General features: G+C 47.9%; 1 protein-coding gene across 3 annotated transcripts in view; it reads right to left on the bottom strand.

Moving 5' to 3' along the window:
- The window catches only part of LGR5 (leucine rich repeat containing G protein-coupled receptor 5), a 114,578-nt gene that overhangs the window by 10,753 nt on the left and 81,110 nt on the right, over positions 1–22,715 (bottom strand). For all 3 annotated transcript variants that reach the window (XM_001495430.6, XM_070271970.1, XM_023644013.2), the window contains exons 5-13: positions 16,918–17,133; positions 15,394–15,465; positions 12,783–12,851; positions 11,473–11,544; positions 7,172–7,243; positions 6,956–7,024; positions 6,747–6,818; positions 3,561–3,626; positions 2,351–2,422 (exon numbers count right to left, since the gene is read on the bottom strand). In XM_001495430.6, the coding sequence (XP_001495480.4) occupies positions 2,351–2,422; positions 3,561–3,626; positions 6,747–6,818; positions 6,956–7,024; positions 7,172–7,243; positions 11,473–11,544; positions 12,783–12,851; positions 15,394–15,465; positions 16,918–17,133 (780 nt within the window). The remainder of the gene's footprint in view (positions 1–2,350; positions 2,423–3,560; positions 3,627–6,746; positions 6,819–6,955; positions 7,025–7,171; positions 7,244–11,472; positions 11,545–12,782; positions 12,852–15,393; positions 15,466–16,917; positions 17,134–22,715) is intronic.

Raw genomic sequence — 22,715 nt, 5'->3', positions numbered from 1 at the left:
CACAAGGATTATCTCATAACCTCAACACAACGTAAGAGGAAATATCATCATTCGCCCCATTTTACTGTGAGGAATGAAGCACAGTGTAATCTCAGGAGCTAGTTCACACCCAAGCAGACAGACCTCAAAGTCCATGATCTTTTGCTCAGAACATGTTTGGAATTCTTTTGTCTTTTTAAATTTTTTTTTCACTTTATTTTTTGAGGAGGGTTAGCACTGAGCTAACATCTGCCACCAATCCTCCTCTTATTTGCTGAGGAAGACTGGCCCTGAGGTAACATCCGTGCCCATCTTCCTCTACTTTATACGTGGGACGCCTACCACAGCATAGTTGACAGGCGGTATGTTGGTCTGCACTGGGGATCCGAACCGGTGAACCCTGGGCCACCAAAGCGGAATGTGTGAACTTAACCACTGTGCCACTGGGTCGGCCCCCATGGAATTCTTAAGTAAACAATGAGAGACCACTGCACTAGATCCTGGTGACAAGAAGATGGAGAAGAAGAAGAAGATGGAGTGGTTTTCAGGGAAGGCATGTTCTACCTGATCGCAGTGCTGAGTGTCGAGTCCTGTGGCAGAGAATGTGCAAAGCGCATCACAGTGCAGTAGGCTCCAGACAGGAGATCTTGTTCTCATGGGATGGACAGGGGGCAAGTTAAGAGTGCGGAGGAATCAATGGGCAACAGGCCCAGAAGAAACAGCGGCCTGTGTGTCAGGGGCTAGGAATGTGGTGAGAGGTGACGCTGTACCAGGAGGTTGGAATCAGAGTTTGAAGGGCGGTGCTGGGAAGTTTGGTCTGGATCTTGAAGACAATAGGAGAATAACAGAAGATTCTGAAGCAGGGAAGTAACATGACTAGATTTCCACTTAAGAAAGATTCTCTTTGGAGAATGAGATGAATGGGTAGAGACGGATGGTGGAAGGACTGGTTAGGAGGAGGGTGGTGATGAGACAAATGGGTAGAGACGGATGGTGGAAGGACTGGTTAGGAGGAGGGTGGTGGCGTTGGGACGAATGGGTAGAGACGGATGGTGGAAGGACTGGTTAGGAAGAAGATGGTGGTGACCCAGGTGAGTGAGCCACAGGCCTGTGGTAGGGGAGTGGAGGGACTGGAGTTGGCAGAGTTTGGTGAGTGACTGGATGTGGGGTCTAAGGGGCAGGAGGAATTCGGGGGCTCAGACATGTGGCCTTCAGAGTCTGTGTCCATTCTTGTGATATCTCTAGAGGCCAGCCTTTTATTTCATAGTGTATTTATAATATGTATATATATATATTTCTATCTGCTGAGAACATTTAAGTTCTGCTCTCTTAGCAAATTTCAATTATACAACACAGTGCTATCAACTACATCAGCTTTTTCAAATAGAACTGACTTTGGAAACGGCCAGAACTCCAACCTGGTGACAAGGCAGGTAATGAAATAAGTAATGCATTTTTGTTTTAAATTTATTAAAAAGTAAAAGAAGTTGACAAGCTGATTTAAACCAGAGATAAGGAAAGGGCAGAACAATTAAATTCAGAACAAGAAGGCTTTCAAGGTAATTTTTGGGAGAAGATGCTTCTTAAAGGTAAATTTAAAGGTTTTGAGGTATTAATGGTATTATTTTACAGTATTAAAAACTTTAGGAAGATTTTTAACAAAATATAGCAGAGTTTGAGAATTATATATAGTCAAAATTTATCAAAATTACATTGCAATTCAGTTTCAAGATGGAAAAGTTTTAACTGTCACAAAAAAGAGCTATTACAAAGGTTTTTTTCCCTTATTTATGGTTAATATATGGCGTTTTCAATCATAAAATGGAATTAAATATTTACAAATCTTAGTTGTCTGAGAAACAAGCATTTTCCAGGACAGTCACACTCAAACCTTACTGTGGTTGTTAAAATGCAGATCCCCAGGCCCCACCCCAGAGATTCTGGCTCAGGAGGCAGGTGGGGACCTGGAGTCTGCATTTTTACAGGTGGTTCACAGCTGCCCTGGCGATTGTTAAGCACTTTGAGACGCATGTCAAAAAACTGTTTAACCAGGAAGGAAAAATGGGCAGCAAGAACAGTGTGGTCACTGTTTGGCACGGAAATGAGCCCCGCCAGCTCCAGGCTGTGGCCAGAGCACACCTGGCCGGCTTCCTGCCTCTGTCGAAGTTCCCTCTCTGCTGACTGGGCAGACAGCAGGTTGCAAATTTACTACTTTAGAATTTATTCCTGGAAATTATCACAAGCAAATTATTTGCCTTTTATAGCAAATATATGCACAAAGGCCCAACAATACACGTATAGAGTGAAGAGAAAAGATGAGAGATGCAAGAGGGAGACAGTGCTGTGGGAGGTGCTGGCGGGCGGTACTCACAGCGACCGGAGGGCAGGCAGCTGCTGGAAAGTGTCCACTCTGATCTCACAGAGCCCGTTGCGTCGAAGGTCTCTGAAACGACAGAGCGCCCAAGACTGACTTCAAAGTCACTGGTTTCAAAGGTGAGTCTCCAGAGAACTTAACTGAGACGACGCCCTCAATCAGAGGGACACGCGAAGTGCAACCATCAAGTGACTGTTTCTAAGAATTTTGTTTTGTTTATAAAAGAATACTAGTGTGCACGCTTCAGTAAGTGTCGCCTCTCCTTCAAAGAGCTGGTTCCTCTGGGTGGATCTAAAGCTACATTCCAAATGCTGCCATCACTCAAGCCCGGTGAGGACGCCTCTGCCCGCTCTGCCTGTGAGCTTCTCCTGTGACTGAGGTCCTCAGGCGCCTCGAATCCTTACCTTCTAAAGACAGATTTGCTGCCTTTTCTCCCTTAATTGCCCAAAAGCATTCAAGAGAAACTAAGTGGGAAAGGACAGATGTTTAACACTGTTTTGATCAAAACTGAAGTCTGACTATCGAGCAGTAAGGCTGATGGTTTGTGGAGGAGGCAATCCTAAGAGAGGGATCAGGGCTGGCCCGGTGGCGCAGCAGTTAAGTGCACACGTTCCACTTCAGTGGCCCGGGGTTCACTGGTTCAGATCCCGGGTGTGGACGCGGCACCGCTTGGCAAGCCATGCTGTGGCAGGTGTCCCACATATAAAGTAGAGGAAGATGGGCACGGATGTTAGCTCAGGGCCAGTCTTCCTCAGCAAAAAGAGGAGGATTGGCAGTGGTTAGCACAGGGCTAATCTTCCTCAAAAAAAAAAGAGAGAGGAATCAACTCAAATATGACAAACGTGGCACCTCTTCTAAAGATGATTATTGTTAAGCAAACATACCAACCAGCTCAAGTCCCCCCATAGTCAAAAATAACACCACCCATTGGAGGTGTAAGCTTAGAAACTCCAAGGCTCCAACAATGCTGGTTTGTTATGACACCAAGTTAGAAAAAAAGCAAATATATACATACAGTAAATGCATTTATATAGTAAAGTAACACTGTCTCTGTCGCCCAGCCTTATGGCCATTCTATGCAGTCGCACCGTGTGTGTGAGAAGGGACAGGTCACGTCTCCCCAGGGAGCCCAGGGTGAGGACCATGGACCCTGGAAGCGCGAGCTCTGGCTCTTGGTCTTGGGTGGCTGAGACTCTCACAAACATACATTTTCTGAAGCTTTTGGCAGCCTGAGAAACTGGGCAAATCTTCCAGCAGGTTGTAAGATAGATCTCTGTAAAGCAGAAGGTACAAAAGGGAAAATCCGTTACAAGTTAATCATAAGGAAACAAGCCCGGCCCATGACACGGCTCTGACCGCCCCCCGCAATGACATGGCTCTGACCGCCCCCCACCACGACGCGGTTCTGACTGCCACCACCTGCCTGGTGTGGGGCAGGCAGTCATGAGCATCATCCAATTAAGCAGCAGATTCAAATGTTCACCAAAATGTACTGTTATACTTCTTTAATTGATTTAACTAATTTCCTTAATGAATTTATATTTTGTTAGTGATGATCTACAATGTTCTAGCTATTATCTTACTGAAATGAATACAAACTAAATTAAAAAATTGTGCCTCTGTTTCTAAGAGCTACTATATCTCCAGAGCTAAGAGAATCATTGTTGGTTCTTTTCTAATCAACTAAAAAAAACCTCCAACAACAATTCAAAACATAGCACTAACTTTGAAATTAATCACTACAAGGGGGAAAAACAACTAAGAAAGTCTTCAGCCAAAACTCAACAAATTACAGAATAACACAAACATCTGGACACATTTACAGTGTAGTACAACTAATCTAAAACAAGCCATGGCAATTGGCAGAAAGCTTAGAAAAAGAAAGCTGGGAGATAAAGTAACATAGATATATATAAAAAACCTTGTCTCACGTTTTAAAAGTTATCAGATACTCAACTAACACACTTTCATGCCTGATTCTAATTCTTAAAATCAGATCACCACCATGCAACTGAAAAATCCATACTAAGAGGCCTTTAAATTATCTTATTCTTGTAATTGATCACTTTATCCTACATTTACTGAATAAATGCAATTTATATAGAAATATAGTTCATTTACTACACATAAATAGTTCAGATGAAGTGGTTTGCAAACAGAAATTTGTAGTTGATACTAAAGGTTTGAAAGACCAGACAAGACCAAACCACACCAAACCAAACTAAACCAAACCAGAAAAACAAAACCATACCCCATACCTCTGCACAAGTAGAGCTGAATAATAACATGGTGTGCATCTTTGAAAAGCATTGAATGTGATAAAAGGGAATCGCATATTGTCAAAGCTGATCGTAATTCGGTTCACTCGTCTTCACAGATTGCAAGGGGACAAGTCCTGCCTGGGTGTCTCAGCAGAGAGCGCATAAACCCTTCCAGATAAGACACAGTCTCGCCTTCCGCCCACCCTCCACCTCAAGATTTTCGTGACTGACACTGATCAAGCACTTCTGATATAGAGATGCCGTTCACAGCTGTCCCTGCATCGTTTCATTTAATCCTTGTGGTTGCCTTGGGTGGGGGGGCCCGGTTATCCCCATACAATGTGGAACGACTTGCCTCAGATCTTCAGCTCATTAGTGGGGAAAGCCACACACAGCCCAGTAAGTCCCAAGGAGGAAAAGAATCTTGGGGGCAAAATCACTCACATACAGAGAAATTTCCTCACAGACCAGGTACTCAGTGGATGGCTGAGCCAGAGGAGGGGCTTCTCAGACCTGTGCCTCCAGACCAGCAGCAGTGGAGGTGAGGGCCCTGGGCCCAGCCTCTCCTAACTCTGCTCAGCTGATACGCTGGCGGAGCATTGGGGTCTCTCTCAGTTCTCTCCTTGAATGAGAAGATGCCTGCGTTGCTGACTTTGCAGGGTTGTTGTGAAGAATAAATCAATATTACAGGTCGCAGTTCTCTGAAAATGGCACGATACTGCCATTAATGTATTTGTGTTCTTCCAGGCCTTTCGAGTTTCAACTTGAGGAAAGTGTGAAGGAGGTGAGAGAGGAGATGCTCAAGGCTAACACCGCCCAGCGTTTCCAAAGCTGCAGGTGCCAGTGTGAGTGTCCGACGTGTGGTCACTCATTTGATCCTCTGAAGGAAGTGGCTGCATGCCTACTTTACAGATGGGAAACGGAGCCCCAGAAGCGATAAACCACCTGCTCAAGATCCTGAGCTGCTACGTAGGAAGGCTGCACTTGAACCAGAAGAATAGGCCCAGAGCCTCTGCTCTTGACCCGTTTGCCAGTCAGCCCCCATCGGCGCAGTTCTGGGCCTGGGTGGCTCACGCGGTGACATCGCGGAGTGGAGGCCATGTAAATACCGGCTCCCCACTTATTAGTTACAGGGCGTGAAATCCTGTCCTGTTACTGAACCAGCTTCCTCAAGAAATGAGAATAACTGTAGCCTCTGGGTGTGGTGGGCAGATTCTAAGACGGCCCCCAAGACTTCCACCTCCTGTCCACACACACTTTCTTCCAGTTAGTCAGCAAACTGCCTGCATTAGAATTCAGACTCTGCTACTTTCTTGCAGTGGTACTTCACAAATGGACTTAACTTGGCTAATTCCCTGTTTTCTCATCGGTACCTACACCTCGTTGGGCCCTGGGGGTGAAGAAGACGAGACTTGCTCTCTGTCCCCTTCCTTTCACAGCGACGCCTGACTCCAAGTCTCGCTCTGCAAACCCACGTCACTGAGCCGCCAAGTCTGAAGTGACTGGCCTGAGGACAGAGGACGGCAGGGTCGCCAAGGCAGATGATCCACTTGACGCCTGCCCTGCTGTGCAGATTCGACCGCCACAGGCGTCCACCACGTGAGCACAAGCCCTGGTGCAAGGCTGAGGGTTCTCTCACTGAGCCCCAAGGACACTGAGAGGACGATAACGGGGCACAGGGGGAGACGAGGGGGAGGCTTGAAAACCAACGCCCCTCCAATTCCTGTAACTACTTCCCATAACACACAGGCTGCCTCGCCATCAGATGGGATTATTATTAATTACTAATAAATAATTCATTTATTATTTTGGCATCCATATTGGGTTTTAATCCACTGTTACTTTTCTAGCTCTGCAAAGCCTTTCAAGGGGAAATGAGGTTATTCTGGCTCATTCACATCCATTTTCTGAAGGGAAACCTGTGCAGTTGAGACTCTGGTGGGAGGCTGCTTCGCACCTGGAAACAAGGTCACTGCACCACGACAGGGCGCCTCAGAGAGCCGCCTCCCGGCCCAAGGGCAGAGGAGACCGGGCCTCCGGGACCCCTCACTGCAGGATTACCAAGGAACTTGCCCTTGCCCCCTGAGAGGAAGTTCACCCAAAGCCACCGCCACCGCCTCACGGACACGCACAGCACTCGCAGGTTAGGGAACTGGGCGCACACGGTTCGAGGAAGAGACGAGATCTGTGCTCCAGTTAAAGTCCTGTGGAAACACAAACCAGACATCACTCCTGGACTCAGGTGTCACCCAGCGACATGCTCAACTCCCCGGGGTTGGGGCAGTCAGGCGTCCAGGGCAGGGCACGCTCTGGGCAGCCAGGAGCCTGTGCAAGTACTTACAGACCCTCTAGGCTCCCAGTTCCAGTTAAATCAGGAAACTCAGTGATTTGTGAGGCACCATTCAAAGTCCTAGAGGGAGGGTATGTGAATATTACTGGGAGAAGATTCTAGAAAGGGGTAATTTTTATTGCCATTTTCAAAGCACTTCAACTTATAATATTCATTGGCTTTTACAGCAACCCCCAAAGGGGAAAGTCTCTGTGAAAGGAAACTTACAGCGTTCTCAGTTCAGGCAAATGCTGAAAAGCAGATCTTCCGACAAGCTGGATGGGGTTGTCGTAGAACTGTCTGAAAAACCCAAACACTGATGTCTGAGTATAAGATGGGAATGACAAGTGAACATCTGCCCAAATTCCAAGGAGCACATCAAACGTATCATGTAATTCTGATTGGACAATATTACATAACATTCCTGATTACTTGGTTTCAGGCAAACCTCAAAGGTGTTTTAACTCACATTATGAGACTTCTGGTAAGAAATCCATACTATATAAAATTGAAAATATGAGATACGAGAGAGAGTTACTAAGGAGAAAAGCAAATGAACTGACTGTGGTTACACTTAAAAACCTTCCTCTGCCTCCAACAACTGTGGAACAGCCATTGAGTTGTAAAAAGGTAGTTCAAGGTGCTGGCAATTGTAGCTCTAATTAAAGAAATGAAGTGCTGTATAATCTACATGAAGGTTCTAGTCTCTGTCTACATGAAGGTTCTAGTCTCTGTCTACGTGAAGGCTCTAGTCTCTGTGTATCTACGTGAAGGCTCTAGTCTCTGTCTACGTGAAGGTTCTAGTCTCTGTCTGTCTACATGAAGGTTCTAGTCTCTGTCTACATGAAGGTTCTAGTCTCTGTCTACATGAAGGCTCTAGTCTCTGTCTACGTGAAGGCTCTAGTCTCTGTCTACGTGAAGGCTCTAGTCTCTGTCTACGTGAAGGTTCTAGTCTCTGTCTACGTGAAGGTTCTAGTCTCTGTCTGTGTACGTGAAGGTTCTAGTCTCTGTCTACGTGAAGGCTCTAGTCTCTGTCTACATGAAGGCTCTAGTCTCTGTCTACGTGAAGGTTCTAGTCTCTGTCTACGTGAAGGCTCTAGTCTCTGTCTACGTGAAGGCTCTAGTCTCTGTGTATCTACGTGAAGGCTCTAGTCTCTGTCTACGTGAAGGTTCTAGTCTCTGTCTGTCTACATGAAGGTTCTAGTCTCTGTCTACATGAAGGTTCTAGTCTCTGTCTACATGAAGGCTCTAGTCTCTGTCTACGTGAAGGCTCTAGTCTCTGTCTACGTGAAGGCTCTAGTCTCTGTCTACGTGAAGGTTCTAGTCTCTGTCTACGTGAAGGTTCTAGTCTCTGTCTGTGTACGTGAAGGTTCTAGTCTCTGTCTACGTGAAGGCTCTAGTCTCTGTCTACATGAAGGCTCTAGTCTCTGTCTACGTGAAGGTTCTAGTCTCTGTCTACGTGAAGGCTCTAGTCTCTGTCTACGTGAAGGTTCTAGTCTCTGTCTACGTGAAGGTTCTAGTCTCTGTCTACATGAAGGCTCTAGTCTCTGTCTACATGAAGGTTCTAGTCTCTGTGTATCTACGTGAGCCTTCTAGTCTCTGGTCAAATCTTGTAACATACACAAAGAACTTGTCAAATTATCTAAGAGGAAATAAACTATTATGGTTTTTTGGGAACATTAGAATTTTTTTTGAATAAATTATTGCTCTAAAAGAGGAGATGTAAGAGCTTAGAAATATTTTGTTTTACAGACGTTTTGGAAGTAATGGTATTTGAACCACCTGGTCAATGGGGCTCCCCAAATAGTTCTGAGCTGAGATATCCTCCTAGTTCAATGAAATTCAACAAATACTTATTGGTGGCTCTTATGCTCAGAGTATGAGGGTAGGTACACGGGGATGTGAGACTGACTCATTAAGGGAGCTGTAGCTGGGTGTCTACCACGTGCCTGACATTACAATACAGGCTGGGGTTTGGAGAAGAATGAGAAAATCTCCCTGCCCTAAAGATCCTGGAATCAGTTGGGATATAACAAATAAATAAGAATGTACCAGTTTCTAGTTGACAAAGCATTTTCACATCTGTAGCTCAATTCATCCACCCAACAACTTCATAAGATCCACAGCATGGACACTTAGATGCTATTTTCCTCAGTTTTGGAGGAAGAAACCGAGGCTCTGGTACTTTGGCAAGTGTATTACCTCTCAGGGCTTCAATTTTCTAATTTGTTAAACTGAGGTAATAATACTGAGTTGTAGGGTTTGTGTGCACGTGAAAAGAGCTAATCTAGGTGTAACATCTGGATCTGTGTGGGGGGCACAGCCGTCACTCTGCAGACCTGGTCCCTTCTGTGCTCCTATGCTCTGCCTCTGTTTTTCCTATTGATTAAACAATTGGTAAGAGAAAGAGCTAGGCTGGCATCTAGGTCTTAGATTAAAAAGCAGAGTTTTCCTCGTAGCAAATATGACATTACCGCTTATCTGCGCTGTGCTATGTAGTAACTGTGTTTGTATCTGTGTATGTACATATGTACACTGGGCAGACATGGATGCCCGTGCTTGGGCACAGAAGGCGCAAGCATCAGATCAAATGGGAGCCGTAGGGCTCTCAGGGGAGAGTTCTCTCAGGAGCTCAAGAAAAACTTCATGAAATGTCATTTGAAATGGACCCTGGAAAACAATTTCAACAAGCGTAGTGAGGGGATGGTATCATAGGAGCAGAGGAAATAAAGAGCTTCGTTCTATGAAGGGCTTAGTCGGTCTGAGTCATGGCATAGGGTCATTGAGGGGAGCTTGGGGAACTGGTCAGGAGGGTTGGCCTGGAACGTGGAAGGCTGTGAATGTCGGAGTTTGCATTTAACGTAAATAGACAGCCCCGAGCCTCCATGTGTTCACACCGAGAGACAAGAGGGATGCTTCAGGGCGATGACATGGCTGGTGGAAGAGGCAGGGAGATGAGCTGACTGTAAAATCTAGAGGTAACGGAGAGCAGAGAGGCTGGCGGCAGAGGGGACGCAAAGAAGTGGATGGGATAGGGACTGCAGAGGTGGACAGGAGGTCTGGGCAGCAAGTGGGATGAGGGAGGCATTCACGGAAACCAGGAGTCGGGGCAAGGGTGGGGCAGTGACAAGAGACAGAAACAGACAGGAGAAGGAGAGGAGAATTTCAGGGAGAGGAACAGTGGACACCATCTAACACTGGATAGAAGTGCTCATAAATCTTGGGGGCTGTGAGTCCTCCTCGAGGGGTATTAGCACGTCAAATGAGTGACGAAGAAAACCAGTCCCTCGGCTTCAAGGACCAAGGAGCAGAAGCAATGCCACTTGCCAACTTTTCAGTATGTAAGTACCCTCTAATGAGGACTCATGTTTATTGGAAAAAAACTGTAAAACCCTTCGTTTGCCAACATACTGCCAGAACATTTCAGAAATGATGAATGGCATTCTTTTCAGTTGTCAGTACTAATTGGGACTCCAGCTCATTTGTGACAAATGCTACACGATTCCAGAGGCCTCTCAATCAGGTTGGCACAGGACGGATATCTGTCAAGAAGTGCCCCAGAGTCACCTTCAACAGCTGTCCTTACTCCCCTCTCCATGACCCCTCACCCACGACCTTAAGCCAACACTATGCCCCAACCCCCAGTCGTCTTTTCATTAAGAGCCCACCTAACACTTGCCTCTTTTCGTCATCCTGTATGTATATCTACATGTGATCAGTTTACCGTTCATGTGAGTGTGAAACAGATCAATCACACTTTGTAGTTGCAACTATTTCATGCCACATGGCTCTTAAGTTCTCAGACAGACCTTCCACAACATATGCACCTTCTAGACTTACACCCTAGTTTGCGTAAATGAGACTCGATGCTTGGGCTTGAGGATGAAGGATTTAGAGACACAGCATAAAGCAGAATTCCTCTCCCCTCCCCCTCACCACACCCCCCCATCCAGGCTGTAAAGGACTCTGTTTGCATATAGTTATTCCTTTATTCCTTTATTTTTATTTCAGCTTTATTGAGGTGTAATTTATGTATAAGTTGTAAGATATTTAAAGTGTATGTTGTGGTAATTTGATACCCGTACACATCGTGAAAGGGTCCCCCATCTAGTCAATTAACAAATCCATCACTGCACAGATTTACCTTTTTCTTTTGGTGAGAACATTTAGGGTAATAATTTATATTTCTAGTATACTTGGGTTCAAGTTCTGAATGACTAGGTGACCTGACACTGATGCTCTAAAAATCAGTTTTATTCCTTAGAGAATAGAGACAAACGAAAGAATCTCACGAGATCATTGTGAAGTGAGCCAAGGCGCTGAGCAGATCAGGCACAATGCAGAGGGGAACCTCTCACCCACCGCACTCAGCTAACACCGGCAGGCCACCTCCAGACGCGCGTCTCAATGCAGATTCCCATATGAACTGAGACAGCCCGGGGCCGACACAGGTCATTCACTGACTGCCTTTAAGTGTAGCCCACGCTATGGTGTAGGACAGGAGGGACAGAAAGAACTCAGCCACTTACAATGTAACGAGAGAAGGGTTGCCTACAAACGCTTTCTCGGGGATCAGCCTGATGTTGTTGCTGTGGAACCCTCTAGAAAGAGAGGAAAACAATGTTTAGAGAATAATGTGGAGTAAAGTTATGTGCATTTGACACTCATGTCCTCACTTACTCTCTAGGACAAAAGAATCGCAAGCTGTCATCTTGATGTAGGAATAAAGAATCTGAAAATAACCGTGCTTTATGGAAACTTACAATCTGACGTTATAAAAAGGAAATCCACCTGTTAATTTACAGTAGAGCACCACCGCCTGACATCATGAGACGGGGGCCATGGAGAGAGGATCAAGATGGCTTCTCCTGACCCTGTTTGACGCAGGGAGAAGAGAAAACGAGGTAAGCTGCCGTGGAGTCGAGACTTGAGTAATCCCTTCATGAGGACAAGATTTCTGAGCCGAAGGAAGGTGCCCTGGACCAGGGAGTCTGTAGTAATAACCATCAGAGCCTCATCTGTGGGAGCCAGTGCTGTCTGAAGGGCAGAGGGGCGCGTCTCTGATCTGAGTCCTGTGTGGCCTGAGGCTGGACGAGGTGACTGGCAGTCTTGGGGCTGCCTGACCACAGACAGTGATGACCTTCCGGATGAGCCAACATGGAGGTTCCGGAGGCAGACCCTCGAGGGTCTTTCTTTACAGACGAGCCCTGCAGGCGGCCCCTTCAGCTGCGTGTCTCATTTCTCTCTACCTGCAGAACAGGCTCTATGCTTGTTTTCCTTTCCAAACGTGAGGAGACCCGTTACACAGGTACAAAGAAAGCTAATTAGATTACAGTATATGAAAGACAAAATAGGCAACCTAATAGCTGAGAGTGAGCTTTACTTTGGCAAAACTGTGGACTTTTTTATTAACCAAGATTCATTAAGCATTTAAAGAACAGGAAACAACGTACATGGAAGCACCTCACACACACACGTCCTTCATCCTGTCTCGGACTCGGGCAGCCTGGAAATAACTGAATTCTATTACAGTTCTTACAAATCTATAAAGTATATAAATGTGGGGGGAATACGTCTCAGGAAAAGAGTATGGCTCAGAGAAACATGTATATTTGTTCTAATATTCATATATTAGAGAAATCCATTATAAATTAAAAAAACAGTATCTGATGCTTGCTGGTGATCGAATCAATTAAAACATATTTCAAGTGTACTTAACTATTATTTCTATGAACTTTTAAAATTTCCTAGTAAGTCATATTAAGCACAATAATCAAACATTTTAAAATCAGTTCACAAAGAACAATGTTCTCCCACTAAATTTGCTCTAAATACTTACAGTTCTTTAAGGTTGGAGAGTGTTCTGATTGCAGTGGGGAATTCATCAAGATTATTATAATTTAAATCTCTGAAAATAAGTAAACAGTATTTTCAGTTTTTCATTTACAAATTCCTATGTACAACATTTAAAGGAAAGTTAACATGCTATTCCAAAGGACCAGCATCACTGATGAAAATACTCGTTCCTCCTCTTTAAGAAAAGGGATTTTCTTGGCTTGCTGACCATCATCATTCCACAAACATCTGCATCAAAATGATCATTTGACTGATCAACAGAAATTTCAGGGTCAAGGCTCAATGTCACTGGGGTGTTTAGAAACAGGGAGGGCACACACGGCTAACGCCCCAGGAGGAGGGCGCTGGGCTGGGCTGGGTGGCTCGCTGACGTCACTCTTCACATGAACCTGGCTCACTGAGCTGCCAGCCTGGATGTGCATCCTCAGGGCTCCTGAATCGCATGCCCTTCTTGCTCCCTCCTGCAAGCTCTGACTTTTCCCTGCTTTTCTGAGTCTCGCCTGAGAGGCCAGCGCTGTCCCTGACTCCTGCAGGGTGCCCTTTCTCTCCCAGCCTGAGGTCCGGGACGACCACCAGCTTCTGGGGAGGTCTCCATGGTACATGGCACTCTCAGGAAGGACGTCAGATCCAGAATTTCCTCAGGGTCACAATTAATGGTTCAGATCAGAAGTCTGAGGTTTTCCCTGGTCTGTGAGGCAGGGCTCTAAACTATCCTTCATGTGCGGAGATAGAATGGCCAAACAATGTCAAATCACTAATTTCTCCACTGTTAGGACACAAATGGCTTTTCAATTCCATTGCTCACAAGTGCTTTACAGACTCACTCTGCCTTATATCTATATCTTCGTATGAAAAAGCACTTGCCTCCCTTCTCTGGGCAGATTTCCCAGATGACACAGGAAAGGCTTCGGTCAGGCCATCAGGTGTGGTCAGCTCTCCCTCTGTGGAGAGTAACTACTGTCTAAGTTTAAGCGAGATAGAGTCTGACTGAGTCAGTCCTTACCAGGATTCCCACTTGTGGGGCACAAACCATCCTTAAGCTGTGCTGCAGGCAGGAAACTCCTGTCTCTTGTGGACATAAATTGTCTTCCTATTTGTACATCTCCCCAGACCTCTGTTGTGATTAAACAGGGATGGGGCCCTCACAAATTACTTGGGTTTCTAGGGAAAGGAAGAGGTTGGGAGTAAGCAATTTACTGGCCCTCTGCAGCCCCGGGCAGAGTGGAGAGGAGACAAGGACTCCAGGAATTAGGCTGAAATGTTTAACTCCATGGTATTTACATGCAATCCTGGGTCCTCACCTCAGACTTGGGGAAAAAAGAAAGACTACTTACGGAAACGCCCATTAAAGCCCACCTTATTTCTGCTCCTCTTGGGCTGAAAGTGACTGCAAGGTGTTTTCCATGCTAAGACTCCCACCCAGCCCCGTGCAGGAAGGGAGTTCTAACTCTTCCCAGCAGCTGATGGGGACTGCCTGTGTGCGCCAGTGGAGTGGCATCAAAGTCCTGTCTGGACGGGTTTGTCTTTGGCATCCGCTTATGACGATGAGTGCTCCCCTCTAAGAGGAACACAGTGACTGAAAGAACTCTGGAAGGAGAGCTGTCAGTGTCATCGGCCTGGAGAAGACCGTCAAGAACACATGGTCCCTCAGCAAATCAGTGACCTAGACCTGGTCAGAAGCTAAACTGGCTGCGTACAAACTGCTGAGCTCTATGCGAAGGAACAGTGGGCTCCCACGGAACAGGGAGCCCTGGTCATCGGCTTCTGCTGTCGGGGGCAGAGGCTGCACTGCAGATCCAGTGGCCCTGTGGGTTTATCACACTTGAGTATTAAAAACCCGCAAGAACTGTCCTCACGGCGGCTCTGGCACAGGCTCCAGGCGGTCAGGCAGGACTCTATTTTATCACAGGTACCAGCTCAGAAGTGAACTCAGACCTATTGTTTGGAAGTGGTGTACAGAGGTGAACACGGATTTCAGAGTCAAACTAGAGAAAGAAGCGAATCTCAGCTACGCTACTGAGCAGGCAGGTCCTGTTGGTGAAGTAGCCCCACCAGAGCCTAAGCTGGATGGCAGCGGCTGCTCTCACAGGATGATCTGAAACAACGTGTGCCAAACACCAGCGCAATATATGGTCACAGATGCCCTCAACAAATGGCATGAACCCTCACTGTCTGCTAAGGAGACACCTGTTCCTCTCAGACTGGAGAGTCCAGCACCGCTTGGTCTGCGTCCCCTCATCCAGATGGAGGAGCAGAGGCACAAGCAGCACCTGAGGACGAGCCAGAACTGACCTCTGCGGAGTCACGCCCTCAGCACACAGTCGCCACTCAGCAGAGCATCTTGTTTAGCTCATCACAGTTCCAACCAACCGATCACTCTGTTATATCAGAGCAAACCTCAGGCTTGTGTTCAGCTGCATGTGTGTGCATGCATGTGTGTGTGTGTGTGTGTGTGAGATAAAGCCCCGTGAGCATCTGCCTAAGCTCAGGCAATTAACCAAACCAGACAGCAAGTTTGACTCTGAGGCCACGTTGATTCCTCAGAACACTCACAAAAACACTGATAAAAGGGGAACAAATGAAAGGTCACTCACAGCGTCTCCAGGCTGTGGAGCCCTTCAAAGCACTTCTTTCCCAGGGAGTGGATTCTATTGTTATGGAGATGCCTGAAAGGAACGGAAAGACGGGAAGGAGCTTAGGCACAGGTTTTGATGGCTTAAATGGAAGGAAACCTGCACTAAGGAAGGTGTTAGTTATATACAAGAAATGGTTGTTTACAGTTTTTTGAAGGCTAACATGCACAGACGACTCTGTTCCACAGAACTGAGCAGCAGCCCCAGTTTCACCTGCTGGGTGTGCGATATTGGGGAGTGCGCAGTGACAGAGCAGCACTGCTGGCTGAGCGCACCTCAGAGGCAGGATGTGCAGGAGAGAGCCCGACCCCCACTGACAAAGGGAGGCTCGGAGGGCCCCAGCTGCGCTAGGCACACTTCCCACCAAAGCTGACAGCTTATCCCGGTTGCCTTCCCAGGTTAACAGGACAAGGCAACTGAGCCACAGGGAACGTGGTCAGATGGCTGTCCAAGGAGATCAGCGACCTCGACACAGCATTAATGTGCATAATTATCCCCTTGGCTCCCTGGTCCGTCAGTGAGGTCAGGGCCCTGAGAACAGCTGTGCTCATGACTGAAAACCAGACCAAGTCCCAAAGAGAATTCTGGAAAATGGGCTTATGGAGGACAGGGTGAAAAAGCTGGATCTCTGCAAACTCATCCCTTCTCGTGGAGGAAAAAGTTAAAGCACTTCCCAGCTCCTGGTGGGCCAGTAGCATCATCTTTGTGAGATTCAGTACGGAAATTTGTTAATATCACCCCAGATTTCTGATCCTTTCAGACTAAGGTTTTTATTCTAACAAATACACACTGGTTTCACGGGAGACCTACGTGATGTTTACTGAGGATCTTCTACATGTAACACTGGGGGAAGGGGATTGAGGGGACCTAATAAGAGGGAAGACGCCGGACAGCCCTCAAAGGAGAGCAGACCACGTGCCAGAGACCTCGAGGCCAGGACAGCGACCGCGCGGCGCATGGCCCTCAGGCGGCAGCTGTGCTCCGACCTGCACTGTACACGCGGGGCACGTCCCTGACTCTTAAAGAAGACTGATGACCTTCCAAACTATCGCTTGAGAATCATTTTGGTTTACGTAAAATAGTGGAATCTAGACCTCTGGGGAAAAGCCACACAAACGCACAGCTCGCGGCCAAAGGGTCGTGCTCGCGCCCCTTCCGTGGCGGCGGTCCCAGGGGTCCCAGAGCTCCTGTTCCGATGACAAGGGCATATTTCAGCTATAAGGTATTATCGGGAACCGGAGTTCCGCCGCCCCGGCCACTGGCTGACTGCGCACGCTCCCCGAGGCGGAGCCGCAGGCCACCCGGACTCCGCGGGGCTCCAAAAATGTTCCTTCTTGTACACAACTGGAACATTTATGAGTCATTTTGGGGAGGGATTTGGGGGTTTTCTTCCCTTAAAAGGTCCCTATCAAGGTCTGAAGGGCCGCAACTTTAAGGCCAAGCCTGCAGCGAGTTTAGAAGCTAAGAGCAAAGCCGAGGACTTACAGAACCACCAGGCTGGAGAGCTCCGCGAAGGCGCCGTCCGGGACGTGGCGGATGCTGTTCAGGGCCAGGGTCAAGGCCTGCAGCGCCGGGAGGCTCCGGAAGGCGCGGACGGGCACCTCGGTCAGCGCGTTGTCGTCCAGCCACAGGTGCCGCAGGGCGCGCAGGCCGCCGAAGCAGCCGGGGGGCACGCGGCCGATGCGGTTGGCGTCCAGCCGCCTGCGGAGGAGGCGACAGTGGGCGAGGCGGCCCCACGGGGGCCCGCGCGACCCCGGGAAGCAGGAGGGGGCGGCCTCCTCCCTGGCCTGTCTGCTGGGGTGCGGCCGGTCCGCGTGGGGCTCCCTCCCGGACGCGCAGGTGCCGCCCCAGGCCGGGCCTCAGCGCGGGATCTGCCGGCCTCCCTTCCGACCCGACCCGGAGAAAGACACCCTCTCCCCACACCCCTGCATCCCAAGCCACACGCGCCTTGCTTCCCCGACTGCTCTGAACTCTGAACACGCCGCACGTGCGGATCCCCCGGTTTGCTCCTTAAGCCCCGGGAGGAGGTTATTTCAGTGTTTGAATGGGACTGAGTACTTTTCAAAGCGGGAAGATGGCCTCAGGGAGGGGGCGGCCCCTCCCTTTCTATGTGCTGTGCTGAGAGGCCTGGAGACTCCTGCTTTCTTGTCATCCTAACCATTTGCATTGGGCAGGTGTTTTTCCTGACATTTTAAACAAATAATAAAATTGACAGCTTTCCCAGCTTTGGCTTCCGTTTTCCTCACACCATTTTGTAAATGGGGAAATACATCTAAACACAGATCTGGTCAACGAGCCGCTGCAGCCTCAGAGCCAGCACAAGGGGTGCCACGCTTCTACTTCACACCAACCGCACACCCACAGAGGCCGGAATGACCAACTGAGAGCAGCAGACTGAACTTTTCTACGAGGCGCATGAACGGCAGGACCACCACCGCCCTCACGCATTCTTCCAATCTGTTCTGAAGGCTCACACACTTGTCTGCATTTTCAAAGCCAGGATTTAAAGAAAGAAAAAAGAGTGCATTTTAAGCTCTCCATGTATTAGGAGGGTTAGGAAATCACGAGCGGATTTTGAAAAATGTTTTAGGAAGCATTTAAGACTCAACAGATGCAGGAACCACACCAGGATCATGAAATAATCCTCTGCAAACCAAACTGAAACAATTCAGCAACGGAGAGCTAATCTCTGTGGAGAGCGGCTCCCTCACGTCTGGTCACAGATGTCACTCCCTCGTCCGTCCCTCGGTTCCTGCTTCTACTGACCGGATAGCACAGTGATGCCCTCCAGGCCCCGGGCCAAGTTTCGGTAAGAACTGAGATGACCAGTATCAGGAGTTCCGCGTCACAGTCCACTCACAATTAAACTTCCAGAACAACCATCTCCGTGAGCCGCAGAAACACAGCTTCCAAACGTCTCAAGGTTCTGCCAGCAAGTGGAGCTGGAAGTGTGTAGGAAATCCAGCCCGCTCGTCTCCTCTGCTCCAGCAGCAACGCTCCAGTAAGGCGCGTCTCCTTGGGGAGGAGGGGCGACGGCTTGTCTGACGAGAGGTAAAGCGCACCTGTGCGCTCTCCTTGACGATGCACCGACTGAAGAATGGAGACCTGACGCAACCTCCGCATCTCAGCTGGTGCTGTCTGATGACGCATGGAGACCACAAGGGGCCCAGGGCTCCTGAGAACGGCCAGGCGCACGGCCGGGCGACTGCCACGTGCACGCAGAGGGGGCGCGTCCGCACGAGTCGCGGGCTCCGCCTCCATGTTTCAGCGACGAAAGTTTCTGCTGAGTCTTGAAGCGACTCTAGTCTCGGTTTTCATTGTTTATTCATCTCTGGATACAAGTCTTTTATGAATCACTGCTTTTCCCCCCAGAAAAAAAGTTGTACTGTAATCTTAGAGCAATTTGCTGTCTGAGATGAAATGAGTAAGACGAGTAACTTTTCACAGTCCTAACGCTCCAAATGCTAATACTCGCAGACCCCACATGTGGGTATCCTGTGTGCAGCACTAAAATGTTTCACTTCCTCGGCAGTTTCTTCAGATAAGAAGCTCCCAATAAATGAGACTCCTTCTAAATGCAGTTTCGAAGTCCACGTCCACCTGGCCTCAATGGGCCAAACCTAATTTTAGCATGGTGTATTGTTCACGCTGAGGCGGGATCTGACCTAATCTTGACAGAAGGTCCCAAGGCTAAACCGGAGTTTGGAATTAATCCCCCAGCACTCATACAGGTGGTTCTCAGAACAAGGTTAAGACTGTGGACAAAGCAGCTGGCAGAGCACGAATTGCACCTATTCAGTGAGTAAACAGAGTCATATCATGTCAACCTGGTCTTTTTGGACAGCTGGACACTTTCTATTCATGCTCGGAAAATGCAATATTTACACAGTGGAGTGTAAGAAAAACATCACTACACAGTACACAAAAACACATAAAAATATGGTTCCATAATACAAGGAACAGCAAAAATATCTACACTACACAGCTGCCCTTTTTAAGTGTTTCTTGTTATCACTTGTATCTCATGCAAGTCACAAAGGGTGTGTGCAGGAGCTCAGAATGTGTGAATTAGTGCAGAGACGGGGACGAGAAATCTCGGGTTCAAGTCAGCACTGGTGCTGTGTGACCTCTGCTTTCACGAGGGTAACACCTGTCTTATAGGGTCGCTCTGTGATTAAAGGAAATAATACAATGGGGCTTCGTAAACTATAAAGCACCTTCATGATTTTAAATTATTATTACTTGAAGCTGGTTAACAGTTTGTCTTGTCTTTTGACCATCGAAACCATTCAGAGAAAAAGAAGTAAACTCCAATTTTGCCTTAGTCAAAAGTTGGTAAAATGAGTCCTGGGTTGTTAGTGAATTTCAGTCCTGAGAAATGCAGACGACTTCTTTCATCCCTCGTGGAAATAACCGAGGTGTCTGCAACTGCACTTAATAGAAGTTGCCCCTATCTGTCAGTCTTCAGTGTCATCGCTATGTGTGTGAATCTCAACATCACAAAGGGCAAACAGTTTTGTTCCTGGTGCCTTACTGAGTATGACATCTTCATTCTTCAGGCGCAGAAGCGATGACGTGTCATCGACACCACATTCCAGAGGAAGTTCCTAGCAACAATCTTGGCATGTAAGTGTCCACCGAGAATGTGACAGCGCAGCACAAACCTGCATGCAGTCAGATGCCCCAAAACAAAACACGAACAACGGCAGCAGCCCCACCTGCCTTCAGACAAATAAAACCTCTTAATCACAATCTCGAAATACATTCTGAAAAGTAGTCACTATATGGGAAATGGCACCCATTTCGTCTTCCTAATGTTACTAATAACTTAGAGCAAAATGAAAGAGAAAATAAACTTTCACCCCACTTCTCGTGTCACGTACAATCACCTACATAGTGGGCATATGGTGAATCAGGAGAATTCAGACGCAAGTTAAGTCGAGACCCAGTCAGTTACTAATTCTGAGATTTGGGGGCAGATTGATTACTTTCTGGGAGGGTCAATTTTCCTGTGTGTGGAGCAGAATCTCAACAGGTCACAGGATGCTGTGGGCATTAAAAGAGAAGGCGAATGTGGGGAGTGTGCTGTAAGCAGTAAAGCATTCTACAAACGACAGGCTTCATTGTCTGAGGAAAATCTTCATATTCAGGGGGTGGTATCATTCGCCCCGCTCCCATGCCCTGCCCTGAAAGTTTCTTTTGTTTTTTCTGAGGATGCTTCACCTTTGTAGTTTTGGATCTCTCAAGAGGAGATGGTCTTTTTCTGTCACTTGGGCTGGCAGGGCCACTGACCTTCTCCTGAATGTCCATCCTTAGCGCGCATGTTCAGTGGCTACGCTTCGTGTTTCTGTTACTTTTGCAGGATGGCTTCCGTCACACATCTTCCATGCGGGGCCAGCAAAGGTCCACAAGGCCAGCAGGCTGAGGGGAAGTACGGTGTCGTCTGGCACAGGAACGTAATGTGCACTGAGTGAGTCTCTGCAATGTCAGCTGGAGGACGACACCCGACGAGAAGTGGTTTGTCATGACTTTTGGGTGTGTGTTGACGCAACTCCTTCTCTGGAAGGAGGACGTGAGGCTGGAGGATTCCACAACTGCCAGAGGGACCCCGCTGCACGGCCTGCTTGGCAAGGGGACCGTCTCTCCTCACTCCCAGGACCCGGTCAGGCCATCTAGTTCACTGACAGGCTGCGCTGACTCTGAGCATCCAAGGTGAGCATTTGGAGACTGGAGAACGGGGCCCCCAGGAGGTTTCTGGGTTACCTCACTATGGGAAATGTCCACCCTCTCCCAAGCAATCTTCAAGATCTGCATAAAAGTGTTTCTCTGGGGCAGGGTTGTCCTACTGCCTCCTGACTTTTTGTTGTTAGTGCTGTGGAGTGGATCCTGACTCCTGGTGACCCTGTGGACAGCAAAGGCAACCCTGCCCGGTCTGTCGGCGCCATCGTCTCCCCTTCCAGCGCTGCATCAGACGATGCTCTGCTGATATTCACAGGGTTTTCACAGCCAGTTTTTTTGGAAGTGGGTGGCCAGGTTCTTCTTCCTAGTCTGTCTAGTCTGGAAGCTCCACTGACACTCATCCTCCATGGGTGACCCTGCTGGTGTTTGAAATCCTGGCAGCACGGCTCTCAGTATTACAGCCACATGCAGTTGCCAGAGGATGACAACCAACAGACTGGTGGTGTGGTTCCCTGACCAGGACACGGACCTGGGCTGGATCTTAAACACGACAGCACCAGCCTCCTGGCTGGACCCCCTAATAGCAGACATGTTATCGAAAGGGCACTCTGATAGCAGCGTGCGAGAGGGACTCATGGGAAGTGAGTGACCACGGCAGCTGTAGTTGGCAGGGCAAGAAGAAATGAGTGCCTGAAGAAGTATGGAAGTGGAGAGGAAGGCCTGACCTCAGGGACGTTGCATAAGTGAGGCTGACAGAACGTAGTGACTGGCCAGATGTGGCCAGAGGGGGTGGCAGGGACGCTGTGGGGACCTAACGTTCCATCCTGGGCAACTGGGAGGATGGAGACCACAGACCAGCGGGAATGAAGGCTGCCCAGTGTTGTGCAAACTGAGAATAAAGCAGAACTACCTGCTCACGGGAGGGCAGTTCTGTAATGCCAAGGACCCTGTGTGGTGAGCAGCAGCCGAAGGGTGACAGCCCCAAATCAATCTTTTATGTTGGGCAAAAAAAGAGCTCATTTGCTTACCTTCTGTCTAAGGTTTTTTCTATAATGTTTTCATCTATAAAAGATTAATTGCATGAATTTTATTTTTTAAAAGAAACATTTGCCAATCTGCTCCACACTCCTGAAAGGAACTTTTGATTTATAAATGGCATTATTGAAGGGATTGGAGAATCTTTGAGATCATTCTTGCTATTGTTGTTGCAGAAAATGGCCCTCTGCTTCTATGCATCTTGTATATGATGCTTTGCCAACACATCACACGATCTCACGTCTCAGTTTGAGAATGTCTTCAATGAGCCATTAGCTACAAGGAAGAGGGCGTTAGTCCAAAGGTCAGCCACAGATCCTGCCTAGTCCCCATCTGAGGAGACTGTAGTAAGGCCAGCTGATAAATGCATGGCCCGAGGAGGAGAGCCACAGGTGAGCAGAGGCTCCTCCAGCCCACGAGGATGCCGTCCCTGTGCAGGCACGAAGCCTCTTCATGACAGACATTGCTCTTAACTTGGATGAGCATTTTTCTTCATAATTTTTAAGGAAATGACCAACTGTCTTGTACATACATTTGCACACTTTCTGAAACCATCTTGAACCATACGT

The sequence above is a fragment of the Equus caballus genome, chromosome 6 (assembly GCF_041296265.1).
Source record: "Equus caballus isolate H_3958 breed thoroughbred chromosome 6, TB-T2T, whole genome shotgun sequence".
Classification (NCBI taxonomy): Eukaryota; Metazoa; Chordata; class Mammalia; order Perissodactyla; family Equidae; genus Equus; species Equus caballus.
The sequence above is the reverse complement of the archived record's forward strand: the minus strand, read 5'-3'. Positions and strand labels throughout refer to the sequence as shown.